Source organism: Phalaenopsis equestris, unplaced genomic scaffold, assembly GCF_001263595.1.
Source record: "Phalaenopsis equestris unplaced genomic scaffold, ASM126359v1 Scaffold000996, whole genome shotgun sequence".
NCBI lineage: Eukaryota > Viridiplantae > Streptophyta > Magnoliopsida > Asparagales > Orchidaceae > Phalaenopsis > Phalaenopsis equestris.
Genome location: NW_018165435.1, coordinates 117,144 through 140,228, shown reverse-complemented (window position 1 = coordinate 140,228; position 23,085 = coordinate 117,144). Strand labels below are relative to the sequence as shown.

At 26.6% G+C, this 23,085-nt stretch overlaps 1 protein-coding gene across 1 annotated transcript in view; it reads right to left on the bottom strand.

Annotated features, from left to right (window-relative positions):
- Positions 1–717: 717 nt before the first annotated feature.
- Positions 718–23,085, bottom strand: part of LOC110032660 (choline transporter-like protein 2) — a 45,929-nt gene continuing 23,561 nt past the window's right edge. The window contains exon 3 of the mRNA XM_020736357.1: positions 718–1,182. Coding sequence (XP_020592016.1) covers positions 919–1,182 — 264 coding nt within the window. The 3' untranslated portion in view covers positions 718–918. The remainder of the gene's footprint in view (positions 1,183–23,085) is intronic.

Sequence of the window (23,085 nt, the reverse complement as noted above, 5' to 3'; positions counted from 1 at the left end):
TCCAAATTTCAATCTTGGAAGATTTACATACATACCAATCAATTCCTATGTATTTACACAACTTGAGCCAAAACTTCATTTTTTGGAAACATGCCAACATTACATCTACGTTTTTTTTTGTTAAAATAGTGGTATTTTTTATGTGGTATGAAATTAGTGGGTGGTATTAATGTAAAACAGAAAAGTATAGGTGTTAGAAATGTAAATACATAGGAATTGGATGGTATGCATGTAAAAGCCCATTTAATCTAACACCAAAAATCAATTGAACCGAACATGTCGATTTCAAATTAATCAACCCAAAGCTGGAAAAATGACACCTCATGCAGATATGCATGCGGTGCCCGATCTCCACTATTGATCACCGCAAAGACGAATTTTGATAGGCCCCACTTTCAACTTTAAAAAAAAAAAAAAAATTTATTGCGGTTATCGACGGTGGAGATCATGCGATGTCAGTACGGAATAATTTCTCCTCATGGGTTCAAATATACCACTATTCTTAACATTTTAGAACTAAATTATACTTTTTCATGCATAGATAAAGTGCTACTAATGTAAGCATCAAAGTTTAGGTGTCAGATATGTAAATAAATAGGAATTGTGCGACATTTATGTAAGTAAATCTTCCTAGAACTTGTTAAAATGGGTGAATTTCAGAAACCTGTAAAGAATTACTCTAATTTTTTACAAATGTGCCAAAAAAATAAATGAATGTGGACATAATTCATCATCAGAAAAATAAAAAAAAAAAAGCATCAAAATTACATTTTACAAATCCTCTACCCAACATGCAGAAGGAACAAACCAACCATATTATACAGCGGTTAAAAACTTAAATTATGATTACAATAACCTTAACAAACCTGTTTAATCTCAAACACTAATACAAAAAACACATAAATAAACATAATGTAATCAGGCTAAGAAGGGAGTTCTGGAGTGTAACGATGGCCTGTGATTTCTGCTAAGAGGAAGCAAAACAAAAACCTCATGAATTTGCTGTCTGGAAACTTCTGATTTATCCCTGTCGATGGCGTAGCAAATGTATACGGTGTCGATAACATTTTCGAGCACATGAACGAAGTAACCCAACACAATCATGAGAAGAAGCCATGCGAGAGCTGCGACGAAGTATGTCTCCGTGCCGAGGTCGTCGGTGGCCTTTAAGATTGCACAAGCCTGCATGCAACAAGAACACATCAGAAAGTGATTAAAGTTAGAGCAAACTTGCATTGAGATTTTGGAGGCCAAATTCATCACTGAAAGGTTTTGTATATACAATCGCAGTATTTGAGAATCTTTGTTCGGACAAAAAAAATAAGATATTTTTTTATACAATATGCCCAAGCCTTTTTTAGGTCTGCCTTCACATTAACATACATCAGATCTAAAACATCTACTCTCCTAACTGTGTCATGAGAAGGTCGATGTAAAAATAGGGTTAAAAAAATAAAAATAAAATAAAATAAAATTTTATAATAAAATGAAATCAAATCTAATAATATAAAAGTATATAAATTCAAGTATTAAATTATCCAGAAGAAGATACTTTAATCAAATATGAAAACTCCAATATAAATTATAAGAAATTCAATCTTATGAATATGGGACTGGAAAATCTAGAAAATTGGTCAGATTACAGCTCTTTGGTAACCTGACTCGACACTTTATAATTAAATCAAATCTAATCATATTGAAGTATTAAAATTCAAGTATAAAACCGGAAGAAGTTTCTTCAATCAAGTATGAAAAAATCCCATAATAAATAGAAGAAATTCAACAATAATGATTATGGCATTGAAAAATCTATAGAATTGGTCCGATATAGCTCTTTTGTAGCCTGACACTTTATAATAAAATCAAATCTAATCATATCAAAGTATATAAATTCAATTATAAAATTATCCGTTAGAAGATTCTTCAATCAAATATGAAAAATCTGATAAAAAATAGAAGAAATTCAACAATAAATGAATATGAGACTGAAAAATCTAGAAAATTGTTCCAATCTAGCTCTTTTAGCCTGACTTGATTCCTTATAATTACCAAAAAAGTTTGCCTTTTCTATGACCAAATTAGTTTAATTGCATCGCATCATTAACACTTCAAGTTGTCCTCCACCTTAAGAGGCATTCGCCCAGGGTTTATAAATTTTTTTTTCTTTTTTCTTTGTATAATTATGCATGTTTTGGTAATGGAACAATGTCATTGTACCTTCATAATGAAACTTTACTGCATTGTATCAAAAAATAAAAAAATAAAAAAAAAAGGCAAACAAGCTAAAGAAACCAAATTTAATATATATACGCGGAAGCGTGGTGGGTTTAGGCATTATTTTACTGTAGATAAATACTCTCATCAATAATTTTAAATTTAAATGGAATCTAAACAAAACATTGAATGGTTAAATCTAGAGATATCAAATAAAAATAAAAACATTATTTCTTCATATCATCATAAATTTATATGCAAGTTTTCTAAAGATTTTAGACATGAATTACATTCTGAAAATAAAATAATGAATAGTATAATAGATTTACAAATATCTTTAGCTAATAGATTTACAAATATCTTTAGCACAAATATCTTTAGCTGAATCTTTAAAAATACATCAAGAAAAAGTTTATAGAATTATTGAAAAATTCACAGAGATTTTAGGTGATATAAAAAAATTAGTTTTAAAAGAAAACTTAGAATATATTAAGAGACAAAATGATGATATATTAAAAAGAGTTTGGACAGATCAGAAAAACTTAGAGATGATAATTTCTAAAATAGAAACTTTATTAAAAGAACCTAAACAATCCAAAAATATGTTAGATATAGCTAATGAAAAAATTAAAAGAGTTGAATCTTTACTTTTAGAAATTAAAGGAATTATTTTAGCATGAGTAAGTTTGAAGAATTTCAAATTTATAAAGATACTTTAGAAGAAGCTAAAAAATATCATGATGAAGCATTAGGATTAACAAATTACTCAGGAATGTAAGGAAGTGATAAAATTTATCCTAAAATATTAAATTTTCAGACAATAATATTAATACAATTATATGAAAAAATAATAACTATTGAAGATAAGTTAAAAATTATAGAGACAAATATTATTTCTAAAGGAAAAGAAATTATCCCATATAGACCAATAAGTTATAAATCATGGTAGGAGGAGAAAAATCTATATCTATATTTAAGAAAAAATCACCCAAGTTTGATAGAAAGATATCTGAAATAGTAGATATTGAATCACAATTAGATAAATTTAATAATAAAAACTTAGATTTAGTTAAAATTAAAAATAAGATGTACGAAAATTCTTTATTATCCAAGTTATCCATAATACAAACAATAGCCAAACAAAAAGTAAGTTGTGTATCAGATTTAGATCAATTAAGTTTACCAATAATAGTAAAAGATAATTGGGAACAAATTAGGCAACAAAAAATGACGCAATTACATATAGGCTTGATTATGATTGGAGTTAAAGGATTAAATAGAAAAAATTTAGGAACAAAAGCTTTGGTAGTAGTAATGGATAATAGATGGAGTGATTTAGCAAAATCTATAATTGGATCATTTGAAATAGATATGAATGATAATGGAGTCATCATATACTTTGTACCAAATTTTATTATGGATACTAGAGAATGTATACAGTATTTGAAAATAGGAATCAAGACTAAAGGTTATAATATGATTGCTGGATCTTTAAATCTTAGAATAACTACAAGATTTATAGGAAAAATACAAGAACATTCTAATGTCAAATTTAAGCTAAATAATGAAGAAATAGAATTAATGTTAGCAAGTCAAGGAATTAAGCCAATAGCAGGAAAGAAATTTAGTTCAGAAATATATACAGGAACTGAATGGAGTATTAATACATTTGTAGAAGTCTATATTAGTACCAAACGAAAGTACTTCTTATGAAAATCAAGATGGAACATTTAGTATGAGATTTTTAGATTATTAGCATAGACAAATTAGAAAAGAATCAGAAGATGATTTTGAATCCATACAATCTGAGTTAGAAGATAAAAGATCAAATTAATTATAGAAGAGATTAATTTTAAATTGATAAATGCATATGAGCAATTACAAGATTATGTATTCAGTATGAAAACATCTTATTTGAAATTACAAGAAAGGTATAATTTTGAATTAGCATATGAAAATAAGTTTAATCCTAGTTTTGATTGGAAGAAAATAGACTCAAAATATGAAAAAGAGGAAATTAAAATGAATATGGAAATGGGAGAAATAATAGCAGGACCATCTAATCCTACTACAGATAGAGGTAAAAGGCCTAGATTTGATCCAGTTCCACCATTAGGAGAAGATAATGGACCCGGAAGGCCATATAGGCAAGGAACATCTAGAAGAGACTATAAAGAAGATAATAGCTATAATTATAAAGGAAATATGGAGCCTATAGAGAAAATAAATTTAATCCCAGCCCATAGAAATGGAACTATTTTGACAATAAATCTTAATGATCCTCAAATGTGGGAGTCTGTTATATCTACTTGGGAATTTGATGTTATAAGAGCTTGGCCAAATAGTGACAAAAGAGGTGTAGGAGATATGTTTGCATTTTTAGAAACACTATCAGGAGAAACAGCTGCTAATATATTTAATGAAGCTAAAATTAGAAAAGTAGGAGAAATAAAATCATTAAGACAATTAGGGGTCAATCCTTATAATTTTACTTAATTCATTAGGACATTAATATTAGGATTTGATCCAAGTAGGCAAAATACAAATATTCAAGATTCTGCCTATAGAAATCTAGAACAATTAAGTATAGCAGATTGGACTCAAATAGATAAATTTGTAAAATTATACATAGCTTATGCAGGAAGAGCTGGAAGATTTTTTGATGAAGAGATAGCTAATAGATTTTAAATAAAATTACCAGGAGAATTAGGAAAAGAAATATATGATAAATGGCACAGTAGTTATGAAAATTTACCCAAAGGAATGGGGATAGAACCTAGGATGGTATTTACTTTCAATATTTTACAAGAAAAATGTAGAGAATACAAAATTCAAACACAAGTAAAAAAGCAATCATATAAATTTTGTAAAAATATATATACCACCCAAGACTTTCCAGAAAAAGATTCTTAGGCCATCTAATAAAATAAAACCTAAGAAAGATGAAAACGTTAAAAAACCAAGCAATAGGAAATGTAATTGTTACATTTGTGGATCTCCAAAATATTTTGCAAATAATTGTGATAAAAGAAATTATAATAGAGCAAGAAGTTTATTAATTCAAGGATTAGAAGAAGATGTAGTTAGTATATCTTCAAATGAATCTAATGATACTATTTATAGCATAAGAGACAAAGAAATTGAATATAATTCAAATTTTGAAAGCATGGAAGGATTAATAAAAGCGGTTGATAGATGGGGTAGAGATAATGTTTTATCAGCAATGTAATCTACAATAAATTAGATTAATCTAGTTAGAAATTGATAAATAATTTATATTAATCATTTTTTTTTTTGCAGGTTATGGAGCAAACTAATATGGTTACTTATGAAAACATTTCCTTACCAAGTAGGCAAGGGACAAATTTATAATTTAGACATAAAGTACAATAAGAACCCCTTTAACGTATCACCAAACTACTTTATTAGATAATTTATGGGTTACTAAAAGTAATACTTCTTCAATGATTCATACCCTAAACTGTTTAACTATAATGTTTGCTGGCATAAATGACCATATAGAATTCATCTTAAATGAAAATCAAAGGCTTAAGAATGATAGAAGTATAGAAAAAGTATCTTTAGTCCCAAAAACTCCAATAAATTTACAAAAAATAGTAATAGCAAATCAAGAAATTAATATTAAGGAATTAGAAAATGAATTATCAGAAGAAAAAGAAAAATATTTGAAATTAGAACAAAAATATAATAATCTTTTAGAAGAAAGGAAATATTTTTCGAATATAATACTAGATATTTCTAAAGCTAATACACAAAAGCAACTACAATATTTATATATACCAGAAATGCCACAAGAAATAAAAAAAAAATATTTAGTGGAATAAAAAGTGATAAGAAAAATGATATGATTTTATGTTTAAAAGAAATATTCATAGCTTATGGAACTAATGAAAATATACCTGGTCTTTCTTATGTGTGACAACGATTTATAAATGAAAGTAATTGTCTTTGCCAATATTGCTTAAAAGGCTTTCATATTATAAATCTATCATTAAATCTTGCATATTGTAAAGAATTTTTAAAATGGAAAGTACAAGATATACTAGATTACGGACTATTAGCTAAAGTTATTATTAGTAAAGATAAAAATTTGGAAAATCAAATATCTTGTTTTGGCCATGCCGAATTAAGAAGAATACTAAAAATTATATTTGATAATGATACTACTCCATCAGTAACTTTATTATTTAATTTTGTTAACCATTATTTTGAAAATCTAATGGATAGTGCTAAGCATATTATAGAAATATATAAAACACCAAAAAATTATTTAGTTTGGCAAAAAGGTGAAGAGGTCCATAAAATCATTGATCCATCAACAGCAGAAGATTCATTATCTCATTTCAGAACTTATCAAGTGGCAAGCCTTCATGAAGGATTTTCCAAACCACTACTCTCCAGCCAGATGGTTTACCGAGACAAAAATATGATTATTTACCTCAATGAGAGATCTATTACAAAGAAAATGTTCAAATTCAAACTTTATCATCATAATTACAACTTGTTAGAACATATCAAAGCACTCAATCCATACTACATCAGAAAAATTGGAGATTATTTTACTGTCTTTGAAAGAGTTAATCAAGACAAAGAAACAAGTCGAAGAAATGAAGTTGGAGGATTTGACGTCAAATGGGGCCAGAAATGGTTAGAAGAAGGAGAAGACATCAACATGCAGCCAGAATAATCAATCATCAATTAAAGGAAGGAATCCACTCTCACTTATCAAGATACTGTTAGCATGAGAAAGCATCTTCAATAGTACGACTTTCTGGTTTGAGTTACTGTGGAAGTACGGCTTTAATGTTCATGTAAATTATTAAAGTTACTGTTCATAAGTCACGTGACCGTTACTGTTCACGTTATGGTTGTATTATAAATAAAGGGGCAAGGCTATATCTATTAATCCATCCACTCCACTCCTTCATCCATCCACTCCCTCACTCTCTCCACTCCTCTCCACTCCTCTCCTCTCTTCTCCACCGCTCCTCCAACCCAGTAGTGTGTATGGAATTTTTACACTCCACTCCACTAGCCCATACCTTCCACTCCACTCCACTCCACTGGCCTCTCTTTCCCCTTTAGTTCTTGCGGAGTCAAGAGTCTGTAAGTAAATCTACATCAAGTAAGAATGGTTTTTAAATATTTTTCGTAAGAAAATAAAAATGTAGAAAATTTCTTTTCTAAAGTTTTCTTTTAGAAAATTTTTAATGTTCTTCTTTAGCTACTTAGTTCTTTAGCCATTTAGCCATTTAATGCTTTAGCTACATAATTCTTTACTATTTTTCTTTTCTTTTAGCTTATTTTTATTTTTAGCCAAGTAATCAGTAGCCACTTTTATTTTCTTCTCCTTTTAGCCAAGTAATCAGTAGCCAGTTTTATTTTCTTTTAGCCACGTAATGTTTTAGCCATAATAATTTTTCTTTTCTTTCTAGCCATCTTAATATTTAGCCATTTTCTATTTTTGTAATTAGCTACTTTTTTTTTTGTAATTTTTAGTTACGTAAATATTTAGTCACTTTTCTTTTTTGTAATTTTTAGTTACGATGATGATTAGCCACTTTTATTTTTGCAAAGTTTTATAAATGATAATATTTAGTCAATTTTATTTTCTTTTAGCAAAGTATTAATGCTTAGATACTTTTGTTTTTTTTTTCAACAAAGTAATGAGTAGTTATTTAAATTTAATATTTATTTAGTCAAAGTAATTCTTAGTTACTGTAACAAAATTTTTTATATGGATTTGCGTGAGTAGTCTTTAGTTCTTCCTTGTAGGGGAGAAAACTGTAATTTTATTCATGAGTTTTTAATTCTTGCTTTAAATTTAGATCTTTGTTCTCGAAGTACGGATGAAGTTTATGTGTATGAACAATAAGCCTATAACCTCTATGACTACAGTCTGGCTTTTGGTCATAGATAGCAGATGAAGGATTGTAAGTCCCGCCTGTGTGGCAAAAATGGGCAAGCAATGTGTCATCCGATATCTATAGACGCGAGCGGATTTTAGTAGTGTATGTTATTTTTGTTGAGTTATGAGCTAATAGCCTCTATGACTACAGTCTCGTTTTTGGTCATACATGATGATGGAGGGAGGTTGTAAGTCCCGTACTATGTCTGTGTGGCGCCCAAGGCAAGCTATTGTGCCATCAAAAATCTATAGCCGCGAGCAGATTTTTGTAGTATATGTTATTATCGTTTGCCTCATATCATAAATGGAGTCAAAAAAAGGGAACATGTTTAAATTTAAAATTATAAAGAGTTATGATTCATGAAAAAAATTATAGATATGCTTGTCCCAAGGGAAAGAACTCTTTAATCTACTGGTTTTTATCTTTAACAGAAAAGCTAAAAAGTTAATGAATGAAATATTTCTTTTTAATTATAATAATTTTAAAAAGTAACATTTTTAAGAATTAAAATATTAATAAAAATTTAAAAAATGGATGAAAAATTAAAAACAATAACTAAAAAGTTAAAAATATATAAAATCATTAAATATATAGAAACTAGACAAGGAAAAGAATTTATAGGAAAATATTATTTTCAAACATTTATCAAGGAGTTAAATGAACTTAATATTAATAGTAGAAACCAACCTGAGAAAATATTATTAGCTACTAGTATAGTTAACAAAATGGTAGCTACAGAAAATGATTGGCCATGGTTTTATGATAATTTCTTAAGAGAAAAAACAAATTATGCAAGCGATTTAAGTTTTATTTTTGTTAATGGCTTTAGGATTATCAGAAGAAGTGATCAGAAGAAGTAGGATAAGACTTATAGGAAATAGCATAATAAAAGAATTATGTGATTTAACTAACAACAAAATTTTAGATATCCTAAGAGATAATTTAGATAAAGATATTGAAAAAACTCATAAGAAATTACTTAAGTATATTCAGGATAATCCAGATCTTAGACATTTAGAAACAATCTTAAATGTAGAAAGATTATTTAGTATAGAAATTAATGAATTTTATGAAAATTATAGATTAAATGAGCCTTTTAACGGGTAGATCTCATAGTAATAACGGAAACCTGCATATACTACCATTTGTATTAAAGCATGGTTACAATTAATGCGCGGAAACATGGTGGGTTTAGGCATTATTTTACTATAGATAAATACTCTGATCAATAACTTTAAAATTTAAAATGGAAAGTAAAGAACCTTGTAATCATCTTTTCGAATTAGGAAAAAGTAGAATGTATTTACTGTACTTATCATCCAGATCAACATCATAGATATAGGTGTCAATTATGCTTAATAGAACTATGTTATTTATGTTTAAAGAAACATCATAATCTTGATCATAGAAATTTTATAAAACCAAAAGAAGATATAGATGTACCCAAAAAAACTAGAAAAAATATAATTTGATTTAGAAAAAATCAATCTTAATATTAAAAAGATACTTTTTAGATTAGAAAAATTAGAAGATAAAGATAAAGATTATGATATGAAAATCCAAATGTTACAATATAAGATGAAAAAGTTAAAATTAAAAATAAAAGAAAATGATTCGGAAGAAAGCGATAAAAAGAAAAAGTTATAAGAAAGATAAGAAAGGAATCAAAAGAAAAAAGACAAAAGAAATTAGTTTTTGAAAAAGACAGTTCGGAAGAAAGCAATAAAAAGAAAAAACTAGAAAGAAAGATAAGAAATGAATCAAAAGAAAAAAGACAAGAAAAATTAGTTATTTAAAAAGACAGCTCGGAAGAAAGCGATAAAAGAAAAATGTTAGAAAAAATTATAAGAAAAGAATCAAAAGAAAGAGGCGAAAAAAGACAAGAAAAATCAGTTTCTGAAAGAGATAGTTCTGAAGAAAGCACAAAAAAAATGTTCAGATAGATCACCAAAAAAAGAATCAAAGGACAGTGCTATGAAGTATGAATTATTAGAAGCAACTAATACAGAAATAAGAAAGAAAATAGTAGACAAGATTTCTGAAAAAAACAAGTTCTGAAGAAGAAATAAAAAAAAGAAAAATAGTTAGAGAATCAAAATTTAATATTAGTTCGGAAGATTGAAATATCCAAAGAGTATCAGATACAGAAAAGAATACTGATTCTGAAGATATAGAAGAATACAATGAAATAAATAAGATAGATTTTACACAAACCAAGACTGCATCGACAGATTATTATCCATTTCATCTGACTTCTTTAATTGCAATCCATGCTATATTAATCTTGAAAGACAAATCACAATTGACAGTTCCAGCTATAATAGATAGTGGGAGTACAACATCAGTAATAACACAAAATTTAATACCAATCAATTTTAAAAATTATCATCCTACTAATACAACTTCTTATTTAGTGGGTGATCAAACATTAAAGTTTAATAAATGATTAATGAATAGTCAGATAAATTTTTTTATCGATCATACAACTGTAGAATTATCCGAGAAATATAGCTTACCAAAAATATTAGTACATGAGGCAAAAAATAAAGTTTATTTTAGGTCTTAATTTTATGCTAAGCTTAGAAGGACAAATAAACATAGTCAAAAATTACTTAACAATTAGTAAAAGAACCTCGATAATTACTACAAATAAACATAATAGTTATGTTTTAAAAAATAAAGAGAAATCTAAAAATAGATTAGATTTGAACCCTGAAGTTTTTGAATATTTAAATTATTTTTATAAACAAGATAAAACTTCTATTCTACTTATCAAATACCCAAATCATTAGAGAAAATATTTCAATTAGCAGAAGAAATCCAAATAATTTTCAATTAGCTGAGGAAATCCAAACAACAGGAGAAAATCCCTTGAAACGTTTGGAAAGAAATAAAGAATTAGCAAATTTACCAATTATAAAAAAAAATTTAGTAATTAGAACAAAAGAATTAGAATATAGTCCTTTAGATAAAAAAGAATTTAAAATACAAATAAAAGAATTAAAAGACTTAGAGTTAATTAGGAATTCAAATTCAGAACATAGATCTGCAGCATTCATGGTCAGAAATCATGTTGAAATTTTAAGAGGAAAAACTAGAATGGTTATAAATTATAAAAGATTAAATGATAATACTGAGGATGATGGATACAAAATACCTGATAAATACATGTTAATAAATTTAATACAAGATAAAAAATATTTTAGTAAATTTGACTGTAAATCAGGATTTTGGCAGATTAAATTAGATAAAGATTCTATAAAATATACTGCATTTACCACACCTTTAGGACATTATGAATGAATTATTATGTCACTTTCGGATTAAAAAATGCTTCTAGTATATTTCAAAGAAAAATGGACAATATATTTAGACATCTAGACTATATATTAGTATATATTGATGATATTTTAGTATCATTATATCTTTAAAAGAACATTATAACATGTAGAAGAAGTATTAAAATTATGTATTGAAAATGAAATTATATTATCTAAAAAGAAAATAGAAATAACAAAAAAATATATAGAATTCCTATGTCAAAAAATAGGAAAAGGAACAATAGAATTACAAGATCATATTTCAAAAAAGATATTAGATTTTTCAGATAAAATAGATGACACAAAAGAATTACAAAAATTCATAGGACTTTTAAATTACGCTAGACCATATATAAAAGACTTAGGAAAAATAATTAAATCACTATATAAAAAGACTTCTTCAACAGGATAAAAATACTTTAATATAGAAGATGTAAAAATTATAAAAAAATAAAAGAAAAAGTTAAAAAATTTACCAAAATTAAAATTAACCTTAGAAAAAGAATATAAAGTAGTAGTAGTAGTAGACGCCTCTGAAAACGGATGGGGCGCAGAATTATAAGTAAAACCATATGAAGAAACTTATTTAAATACTGAACAATTAGGTAGATACGCTTCTGGTAATTTTAGAAAATTACCTTCAAGCATGACTTCTTTAGATTATGAAATATTATGAGTAATTAATGCACTTAATCTTTTTAGATTATTTCTACAGAAAAAATTTACTATAAGAACAGATTGTGAATCTATAGTACATTTTTATAAAAATAAAAATGAAAGAAAAATATACAGTAAAAGATGGATTAATTTTGTAACAACTATAGAATGAAATAGATATAATGTTAATTTTGAACACATTAAAGAAAAAAATAATTTTTTATCTGATTTTCTTTCTAGAGCAATAAGACATGAAGATTTAAAGTATTTAAATTTTAAACCACCATAAATATCATATTAATCATAGAAATTTTATTTTTCTTGCAGTGATGAAGCAAAAAATGATTAATTTTGGTCATCTAAAACTATCAAATATGCAGGGAACAAATCTACAATTTAAACATAAAGACCCATTACAAAAACCATTAAATCTCTTTCAAAATACTATTTTAGATAACTTATGGTGCAAGAAAAATCATACATCTATGATGGCTTATACCCTAAATTGCTTAACTATAAACTTTCTAGAAACCAATGAGTCTATAAATAATTTGCAAATTAAAAAAATATCTCATAATCAACAAGATAAAATGGAAGAATTAGAGAAATAACTTAGAGAAGAAAAATAAAAAACTTTTAAATTATAAGAAAAAAGAGATAAGCGCTTAAAAGAAAAAGAGTATTTTATTGAACAAATTAAAGATATCTTTAAAAATAATATAGAAAAACAATTACAATATTTATATATTCCATAAATACGTGAAGCTCTTAAATCTAAAATCTTTGATAACATAAAATCAGATAATAAAAATAAGATGATAGAATGTTGCAAAGATTTAATGTTAGCTTATGATATAAGAAATACCTTTAATAGAATATTTTTTGTATTTCATAAACTAATGTTAGATAAATCATACAATTGAGACTTTTGTGTAAAAAGTTTTAATATTATAACTATATCAATAAAACTTTATCTTTGTAAAAAATTTTGAAGTTGGGAAATAAAAGATTTATTCAATTATGGATTAATATATAAATTAATAATTTACATAGAGGAATTAAATAGTCAAATATCTTTAATACCTCATGATGAAATAAGAAGAATTATATGACACATTTTTAAATTTAACAAAATTGATATTTGGTCAATAACATTATTTTTTATATCTGTTCCTCCCTATTTTGAAAATTTAACAGATAGAGTCAAACATATTATAGAAATCAAAAAGACTCCTAGATTCTACATAAATTGGCATAGCAATCAAGAAGTCTTTGGAAATCTAGATATCAACAAAGCAGAAGAAGCTCTGGCTAATTACAGAATTTATCAAATAGCAGTTTGCGTAGCGGATATTCTTGCCCGTGGGGAACTTTTATGATTTACCAAGACGAAAATATGATTATATATCTCGATGAAAAGATAATCAGAGGAAAAATATCCAGATTAAAATTATATCATCATGAGTATAATTTACTGGAGCATATTAAGGCGATGAACCCATACACACTCAACCGTGTTGATGATCTTACAACCCAATTTCATGTTTTATCACCAGTATCCAGCCCAGAATTGGAAATATTAGAAGAGCAAAATCAACATTGGATAGAAGGATTAGATGACATTGAAATATTCAACATTGATAATGACATCGAGCCGTAAAAATAAAAAAATTTACTATTCACTTTTTACCATCGGTAAAAATTGGATTTTACCAAGATGAAGCAAGATGTTACCATGTATGAGAATATTCCTCTTCTAGAAGAATGGTGACCTAAAACAACTTTTTCAAGCATTTAAAGGAAGAGGACCCACATCTTTCATCTTGAGAAGATTCCAAGAATATTCTTAAAACACTATGCAAGTTATTATTACAGCTACCAAGGTTCAAGACTATAAATAAAGAGGCAAGACCTTCATCCCTCAGATTCATCAATCAATCCACTCCACTCCTTCATCCATCCACTCCCTTAATCTCTCCACTCCTCTCCACTCCTCTCCTCTCCTCTCTTCTCCACCGCTCCTCCAACCCTTCCTCTCCACCACTCCTCCAACATTTCCACTCCACCACTAGCCCATACCATCCATTCCACTCCACTAGCCTCTCTTTCCCCTTTAGTTCTTGTGGAGTCAAGAGTCTATAAGTAAATCTACATCAAATAGGAATGGTTTGTAAATATTATTCGTAAGAAAATAAAGATGTAGAAAATTTCTTTTCTAAAATTTTTCTAAAGTTTATTTTTAGAAAATTTTTAAAGTTCTTCTTTAGCTACTTAGTTATTTAGCCATTTAATACTTTAGCTACTTCATTCTTAACTATTTTTCTTTTAGCTTATTTTTATTTTTATTTTTAGCCAAATAATCAGTAGCCAGTTTTATTTTCTTTTAGCGACGTAATGCTTTAGCCATGATAATTTTTCTTTTCTATTAACACTTAGCTACTTTTCTTTTCTTTCTAGCCATGTTAAAGTTTAGCCACTTTTCTTTTTTGTAATTTTTAGCTACGTAAATATTTAGCAACTTTTCTTTTTTTGTAATTTTTAGCTACGTAAATATTTAGCCACTTTTCTTTTTTGTAATTTTTAGTTACGATAATGATTAGCCACTTTTATTTTTGCAAAGTTTTATAAATGATAATATTTAGTCAATTTTATTTTCTTTTAGCAAAGTATTAATGCTTAGATACTTTTCTTTTTTTTTTTAACAAAGTAATGAGTAGTTATTTAATATTTATTTAGCTAAAGTAATTCTTAGTTACTGTAGTAAAATATTTTATATGGATTTGTGTGAGTAGTCTTTAGTTCTTCCCTGTAGGGGAGAAATATGTAATTTTATTCATGGGTTTTTAATTCTTTTTTTAAATTTAAATCTTTTTTCTCGGAGTACGGATGAAGTTTATGTGTATGAATAATAAGCCTATAACCTCTATGACTACAGTCTGGTTTTTGGTCATAGATAGTAGATGGAGGGCTGTAAGTCCCTCCTGTGTGGCAAAAATGGGCAAGCGATGTGTCATCTGATATCTATAGACGCGAGCTGATTTTAGTAGTGTATGTTATTCTTATTGAGTCATGAGCTAATAGCCTCTATGACTACAGTCTGGCTTTTGGTCATAGATGATGATGGAGGGAGGATGTAAGTCCCGTAATATGTCTGTGTGACGCTCAGGGCAAGCTATTGTGTCATCAAAAATCTATAGACGCGAGCGGATTTTTGTAGTATATGTTATTCTCGTTTGCCTCATAATACCATAAATGGAGTCAGAAAAAGGGAACATGTTTAAATTTAAAATTATAAAGAGTTATGATTCATGAAAAAGAAGAACAGATATGGTCATCCCGAAGGGAAGAACTCTTATATCTTTTAAATTTAATCCTTAAATTTTACTGAGAATATTTAAAATAAATATGAATTTTTTATTAAAAATTTTAATACTTAAAAATTAAAATAATGGTTTTAAGATTACCAAATAGATTTAGAGAATTACAAATTGAACTTTTACCTATAGAATCTAACATACTTAAAGAAATAGTTAAGATAAGAAGAAGAAGAGATATAATATTATATTTAAAGTTAGAAATAACTGAAAAAATAAATGAAATAATAGAAAAATATTTAAATAAAATGATAAGAAACCCAAATGAAAATTATAATGATTTGCTAAGTGAATATACAAGATATTTCCTAAATATATTAGAAGAATTAAATTTCAATATAAATGAATAAAGATTCAGAAAAACTGGTAACATTACATCTAAAAGAAGTTATAATTAAAGAAATAGAAAGAGATGAGTTTGAAAAACTTGATAAAGAAATAGAAAAGAAAGTTAATGAAATAAGAGCAAAAATTAAAGAAGATTATTATAGGTTTGATTATTCAGAAGTAGCTAGAGAATTAACGATTTTTTATAAAATAGTATTTAATAAAATTAATGAGTCTTTTAATGGGTGGATCTCATGATAATAATGGAAACTCGCATACACTATGCGGATTTCCGTTGTTACTATGAGATCTACCCGTTAAAAGGCTCATTACCAAAGGTAGTGTATGCGGGTTTCCGTTATTATCATGAGATCTACTCGTTAAAAGGCTCATTAATTTTTAATTCTACTATTTTATAAAAAATCGTTAATTCTCTAGCTACTTCTGAATAATCAAACCTATAATAATCTTCTTTAATTTTTGCTCTTATTTCATTAACTTTCTTTTCTATTTCTTTATCTTCCTATTTTTTTTTATTTCTTTAATTATAACTTCTTTTAGAGGTAAGGTTGCCGATTTTTCTGAATCTTTATTCATTTATATTGAAATTTAATTCTTCTAAATATCTTGTATATTCACTTAATATATCATTATAATTTTCATTTGGGTTTCTTATCATTTTATTTAAATATTTTTCTATTATTTCATTTATTTTTTCAGTTATTTCTAACTTTAAATATAATATTATATCTCTTCTTCTTCTTATCTTAACTATTTCTTTAAGTATGTTAGATTCTATAGGTAAAAGTTCAATTTGTAATTCTCTAAATCTATTTGGTAATCTTAAAACCATTATTTTAATTTTTAAGTATTAAAATTTTTAATAAAGAAATTCATATTTATTTTAAGTATTCTTAATAAAATTTAAGGATTAAATTTAGTAGATATAAGAGTTCTTCCCCTCGGGATGAGCATATATGTTCTTCTTTTTCATGAATCATAACTCTTTATAATTTTAAATTTAAACATGTTCTTTTTTTTCTGACTACATTTATAGTATGAGGAAAACGAGAATAACATATACTGCAAAAATTCGCTCGAGTCTATAGATTTCTGATGGCACAATAGCTTGCCCTGAGTGCCACACAGGCATAGTACGGGACTTACAGCCTCCCTCCATCATCATCTATGACCAAAAGCCAGACTATAGTCATAGAGTCTATTAGCTCATGGCTCAACAAGAATAACATACACTACTACAATCCGCTCGCGTCTATAGATATCAGATGGCACATCGCTTGCCCATTTTCGCCACACAGGCGGGACTTACAGCCCTTCATCTGTTATCTATGACCAAAAGCCAGACTGTAGTCATAGATGTTATAGGCTTATTGTTCATACACATAAACTTCATCCGTACTCCGAGAACAGAGATCTAAATTTAAAAAAAGAAATAAAAACCCATGAATAAAATTACAAATTTCTCCCCTACAGGGAAAAACTAAAGACTACTCATGCAAATCCATATCAAATATTTTACTACAGTAACTAAGAATTACTTTAGCTAAATAAATATTAAATAACTACTCATTACTTTGTTGAAAAAAAAAACAAAAGTATCTAAGCATTAATACTTTGCTAAAAAAAAATAAAATTAACTAAATATTATCATTTATAAAAATTTGCAAAAATAAAAGTGGCAAATTATCGTAACTAAAAATTATAAAAAAAAAATTGACTAAATATTTACGTAGTTAAAAATTACAAAAAAGAAAAGTGGCTAAATATTTACGTAGCTAAAAATTACAAAAAAGGAAAAGTTGCTAAATATTTACGTAGCTAAAAATTACAAAAAAGAAAAGTAGCTAATTACAAAAATAGAAAATGGCTAAATATTAACATGGCTAGAAAAGAAAAAAAAAATTATCATGGCTAAAGCATTACGTAGCTAAAGGAAAATAAAACTGGTTACTGATTACTTGGCTAAAAAGAAAAGAAAATAAAAGTGGCTATTGATTACTGGCCAAAAATAAAAATAAGCTAAAAGAAAAGAAAAATAGTTAAGAATTAAGTAGCTAAAGCATTAAATGGCTAAAAAACTAAGTAGCTAAAGAAGAACTTTAAAAAATTTTCTAAAAGAAAACTTTAGAAAAACTTTAGAAAAAAAAACTTTCTACATCTTTATTTTCTTACGAAAACTATTTACAAATCATTCCTACTTGATGTATATTTACTTACAAACTCTTGACTCCGCAAGAACTAAAGGGAAAAGAGAGGCTAGTAGAGTGGAGTGGAAGGTAAGGGCTAGTGGAGTGGAGTGGAAAGGTTGGAGGAGTGGTGGAGAGGAAGGGTTGGAGGAGCGGTGGAGAAGAGAGGAGAGACTGGAGAGGAGTGGAGAGAGTGAGGGAGTGGATGGATGAAGGAGTGGAGAGGATGGATTGATGGATGGGATGATGGATAGGTTGATGGATATGAGGGATGAAGATCTTGCCTCTTTATTTATAACCTTGAATATTGGTAGCTGTAATAGTAACTTGCATAGTGTTTTTGGAATATTCTTAAAATCTTCTCTTCATGATAAAAAATGTGGGTACTCTTCCTTTAAATGCATGAAAAAGTTGTTTTAGGTCACCATTCTTTTTGAAGAGGAATATTCTCATGCATGGTAACATCTTGTTTCATCTTGGCAAAATCCATTTTTTACCGACGATAAAAAGTGAATAGTAAAAATTTTTTATTTTTACGGCTCCATGGCATTATCAATGTTGAATATCTCAATGTCATCTAATCCTTCTATCCAATGTTGATTTTGCTCTTCTAATATTTCCAATTCTGGGCTGGATACTGGTGATAAAACATGAAATTGGGTTGTAAGATCATCAACACGGTTGAGTGTGTATGGGTTCATCGCATTAATATGCTCCAGTAAATTATACTCATGATGATATAGTTTGAATCTGGATATTTTTCCTCTGATTATCTTTTAATAGAGATATATAATCATATTTTCGTCTTTGTAAATCATAAAAGTTCCCCACGGGCAAGAATATCCGCTACGCAAACTGGCTATTTTATAAGCTATTTGATAAATTCCGTAATTAGTCAGAGCTTCTTCTGCTTTCTTGATATCTAGATTTCCAAAGGCTTCTTGATTGATATGTCAATTTCTGTAGAATTTAGGAGTTTTTTTTATTTCTATAATATGCTTGGCTCCATCTGTTAAATTTTCAAAATAGGGAGGAACAGATCTAAAAAATAATGTTATTGACCAAATATCAATTTTGTTAAATTTAAATATGTGTCATATAATTCATCTTAATTCATCATGAGGTATTAAAGATATTTGACTATTTAATTCCTCTATGTAAATTATTAATTTAGATATTAATCCATAATAGAATAAATCTTTTATTTCCCAACTTAAATCTTTTTTACAAAGATAAAGTTCTATTGATATAGTTATAATATTAAAACCTTTTACACAAAAGTCTCAATTGCATGGTTTATCTAACATTAGTTTATGAAATACAAAAAATACTCCATTAAAGGTATTGCTTATATCATGAGCTAACATTAAATTTTTGCAACATTCTATCATCTTATTTTTATTATCTGATTTTATGTTATCAAAGATTTTACATTTAAGAGCTTCAGGTATATATGGAATATATAAATATTGTAATTGTTTTTTGTATTATTTTTAGATATATCTTTAATTGCTTCAATAAAATACTTTTTTTCTTTTAATAGCTTATCTCTTTCTTCTTTTAATTTAAAAGTTTTTTTCTTTTTCTTCTCTAAGTTGTTTCTCTAATTCCTTCATATTATCTTGTTAATTATGAAATATTTTTTCAATCTGCAAAATATTTATAGTATCATTGCTTTCTAGAAAGTTTATAGTTAAGCAATTTAGGGTATGAACCATCATAAATTTATGATTTTTATTACACCATAAGTTATCTAAAATAGTATTTTGAAAGAGAATTAATGGTTTTGGTAATGGGCATTTATGTTTAAATTGTAGATTTATTCTCTGCCTATTTGATAGTTTTAGATGACCAAACTTAATCATTTTTTACTCCATTCCTGCAAGAAAAATAAAATTTTTATGATTAACATGATATTTATGGTAGTTTAAAATTTAAATACTTTAAATCTTCATGTTTTATTGCTCTAGAAAGAAAATCAGATAAAAAATTATTTTTTCCTTTAATGTGTTCAAAATTAACATTATATCTATTTCATTCTATAGTAGTTACAAAATTAATTCATCTTTTACTGTATATATAAAAATGTACTATAGCTTCACAATCGTTCTTATAGTAAATTTTTTTTGTAAAAATAATCTACAAGAATTAAGTGCATTAATTACTCATAATATTTCATAATATAAAGAAGTCATGCTTGAAGGTAATTGTCTAAAACTACCAGAAGCGTATCTACGTAATTGTTCAGTATTTAAATATGCTTCTTCATATGGTTTTACTCTTAATTTTGCGCCCCATCCGTTTTTAGAGACGTCTTCTACTACCACTTTATATTCTTTTTCTAAGGGTAATTTTGATTTTGTTAAATTTTTAACTTTTTCTTTTATTTGTTGTATAATTTTTACATCTTCTATATTAAAGTATTTTTGTTCTGTTGAAGAGGTCTTTTTATATAGTGATTAGATTGTTTTTCCTAAGTCTTTTATATGTGGTCTAGCGTAATTTAAAAATCCTAAGAATTTTTGTAATTCTTTTGTATACTCTATTTTATCTGAAAAATCTAATATCTTTTTCAAAATATGATCTTGTAATTCTATTGTTCCTTTTCCAATTTTTTGACATAAGAATTTTATATATTCTTTTGCTATTTCTATTTTCTTTTTAGATAATATAATTCCATTTTCAATACATAATCTTAATACTTCTTCTACATGTTTATAATGTTCTTTTAAAGTATGTGACGTTACTAAAATATCATCAATATATACTAACACATAGTCTAGATGTTTAAATATATTGTCCATTTTTCTTTGAAATATACTAGGAACATTTTTTTAATCTGAAAGACATAATAATTCATTCATAATGTCCTAAAGGTGTGGTAAATGCAGTATATTTTATAGAATCTTTATCTAATTTAATCTGCCAAAATCCTGATTTACAGTCAAATTTACTAAAATATTTTTTATCTTGTATTAAATTTATTAACATGTATTTATCAGGTATTTTGTATCCATCGTCTTCAGTATTATCATTTAATCTTTTATAATTTATAACCATTCTAGTTTTTCCTCTTAAAATTTCAACATGATTTCTGACCATGAATGCTGCAGATCTATGTTCTGAATTTGAATTCCTAATTAACTCTAAGTCTTTTAATTCTTTTATTTGTATTTTAAATTCTTTTTTATCTAAAGGACTATATTCTAGTTTTTTGGTTCTAATTACTAAATTTTTATTTATAATTGATATATTTGCTAATTCTTTATTCCTTTCCCAATGTTTTAAAGGATTTTCTCCTATTATTTGGATTTCTTCTGCTAATTGAAATATTTTCTCTAATGATTTGGGCATTTGATAAGTAGAAGTTTTATCTTGTTTATAAAAATAATTTAAATATTCAAAAACTTCAGGGTTCAAATCTAATCTATTTTTAGATTTCTCTTTATTTCTTAAAACATAACTATTATGTTTATTTGTAGTAACTATCGAGGTTCTTTTACTAATTGTTAAGTAATTTTTTGTTATGTTTATTTGTCCTTGTAAGCTTAGCATAAAATTAAGACATAAAATAAATTCTTTATTATTTTGCCTCATGTACTAATATTTTTGGTAAGCTATATTTCTCGGATAATTCTACAGTTGTATGATCGATAAAAAAATTTATCTGACTATTCATTAATCATTTATTAAACTTTAATGTTTGATCTCCCACTAAATAAGTTGTATTAGTAGGATAATAATTTTTAAAATTGTTTGGTATTAAATTTTGTATTATTACTGATGTTGTACTCCCACTATCTATTATATAGCTTGAACTGTCAATTGTGATTTGTCTTCCAAGATTAATATAGCATGGACTGCAATTAAAGAAGTCGGCTGAAATGGATAATAATCTGTCGATGCAGTCTTTGTTTGTGTAAAATTTATTGTGTAAAATCTATCTTATTATTTATTTTATTTATTTCATTGTATTCTTCTATATCTTCAGAATCAGTATTCTTTTCTGTATCTGATACTCTTTGGAAATTTTCATCTTCTGAACTAATATTAAACTTTGATTCTCTAACTATTCTTCTCTTTTTTATTTCTTCTTTCGAACTTGTTTTTCCAGAAATTAATTCTTTTTCAGAAATCTTGTCTACTATTTTCTTTCTTTTTTCTGTATTAGATGTTTCTAATAATTCATACTTCATAGCACTGTCCTTTGATTCTTTTCTTGATGATTTATCTGATCTTTTCTTTTTTGTGCTTTCTTCAGAACTATCTCTTTCAGAAACTGATTTTTCTTGTCTTTTTTCATCTCTTTCTTTTGATTCTTTTCTGATAATTTTTTCTAACCTTTTTCTTTTATCGCTTTCTTCCGAGCTGTCTTTTTCAATAACTAATTTCTCTTGTTTTTTTTTTTTCTTTTGATTCATTTCTTATCTTTCTTTCTAGCTTTTTCCTTTTATCGCTTTCTTCCGAACTGTCTTTTTCAAAAACTAATTTCTCGTCTTTTTTCTTTTGATTCCTTTCTTATCTTTCTTTCTAACTTTTTTTTATCGCTTTCTTCCGAATCATATTCTTTTATTTTTAATTTTAACTTTTTCATCTTATACTGTAACTTTTGCATTTTCAAATCATAATCTATCTTTATCTTCTAATTTTTCTAATCTAAAAGGTATTTTTTCAATATTAAGATTGATTTTTTCTTAATCAAATCCTATTTTTTCTCGTTTTTTGGGTACATCTATAAGTTCTTTTGGTTTTACAAAATCTTTATGATCAAGATTATGATGTTTCTTTAAACATAAATGACATAGTTCTATTAAGCATAATTGACACTTATATCTATGATGTTGATCTGGATAATAAGTACAGTAAATACATTCCTTAGTCATACTACATTTTCCTAATTCGAAAAGATGATTACAAGGTTCTTTACTTTCCATTTTAAATTTTAAAATTATTGATCAGAGTATTTATCTACAGTAAAATAATATCTAAACTCATCACGCTTCCGCGCATTTAAAATTAATTTTAAATGGTTAGGCTCTGAGACATATATATATAT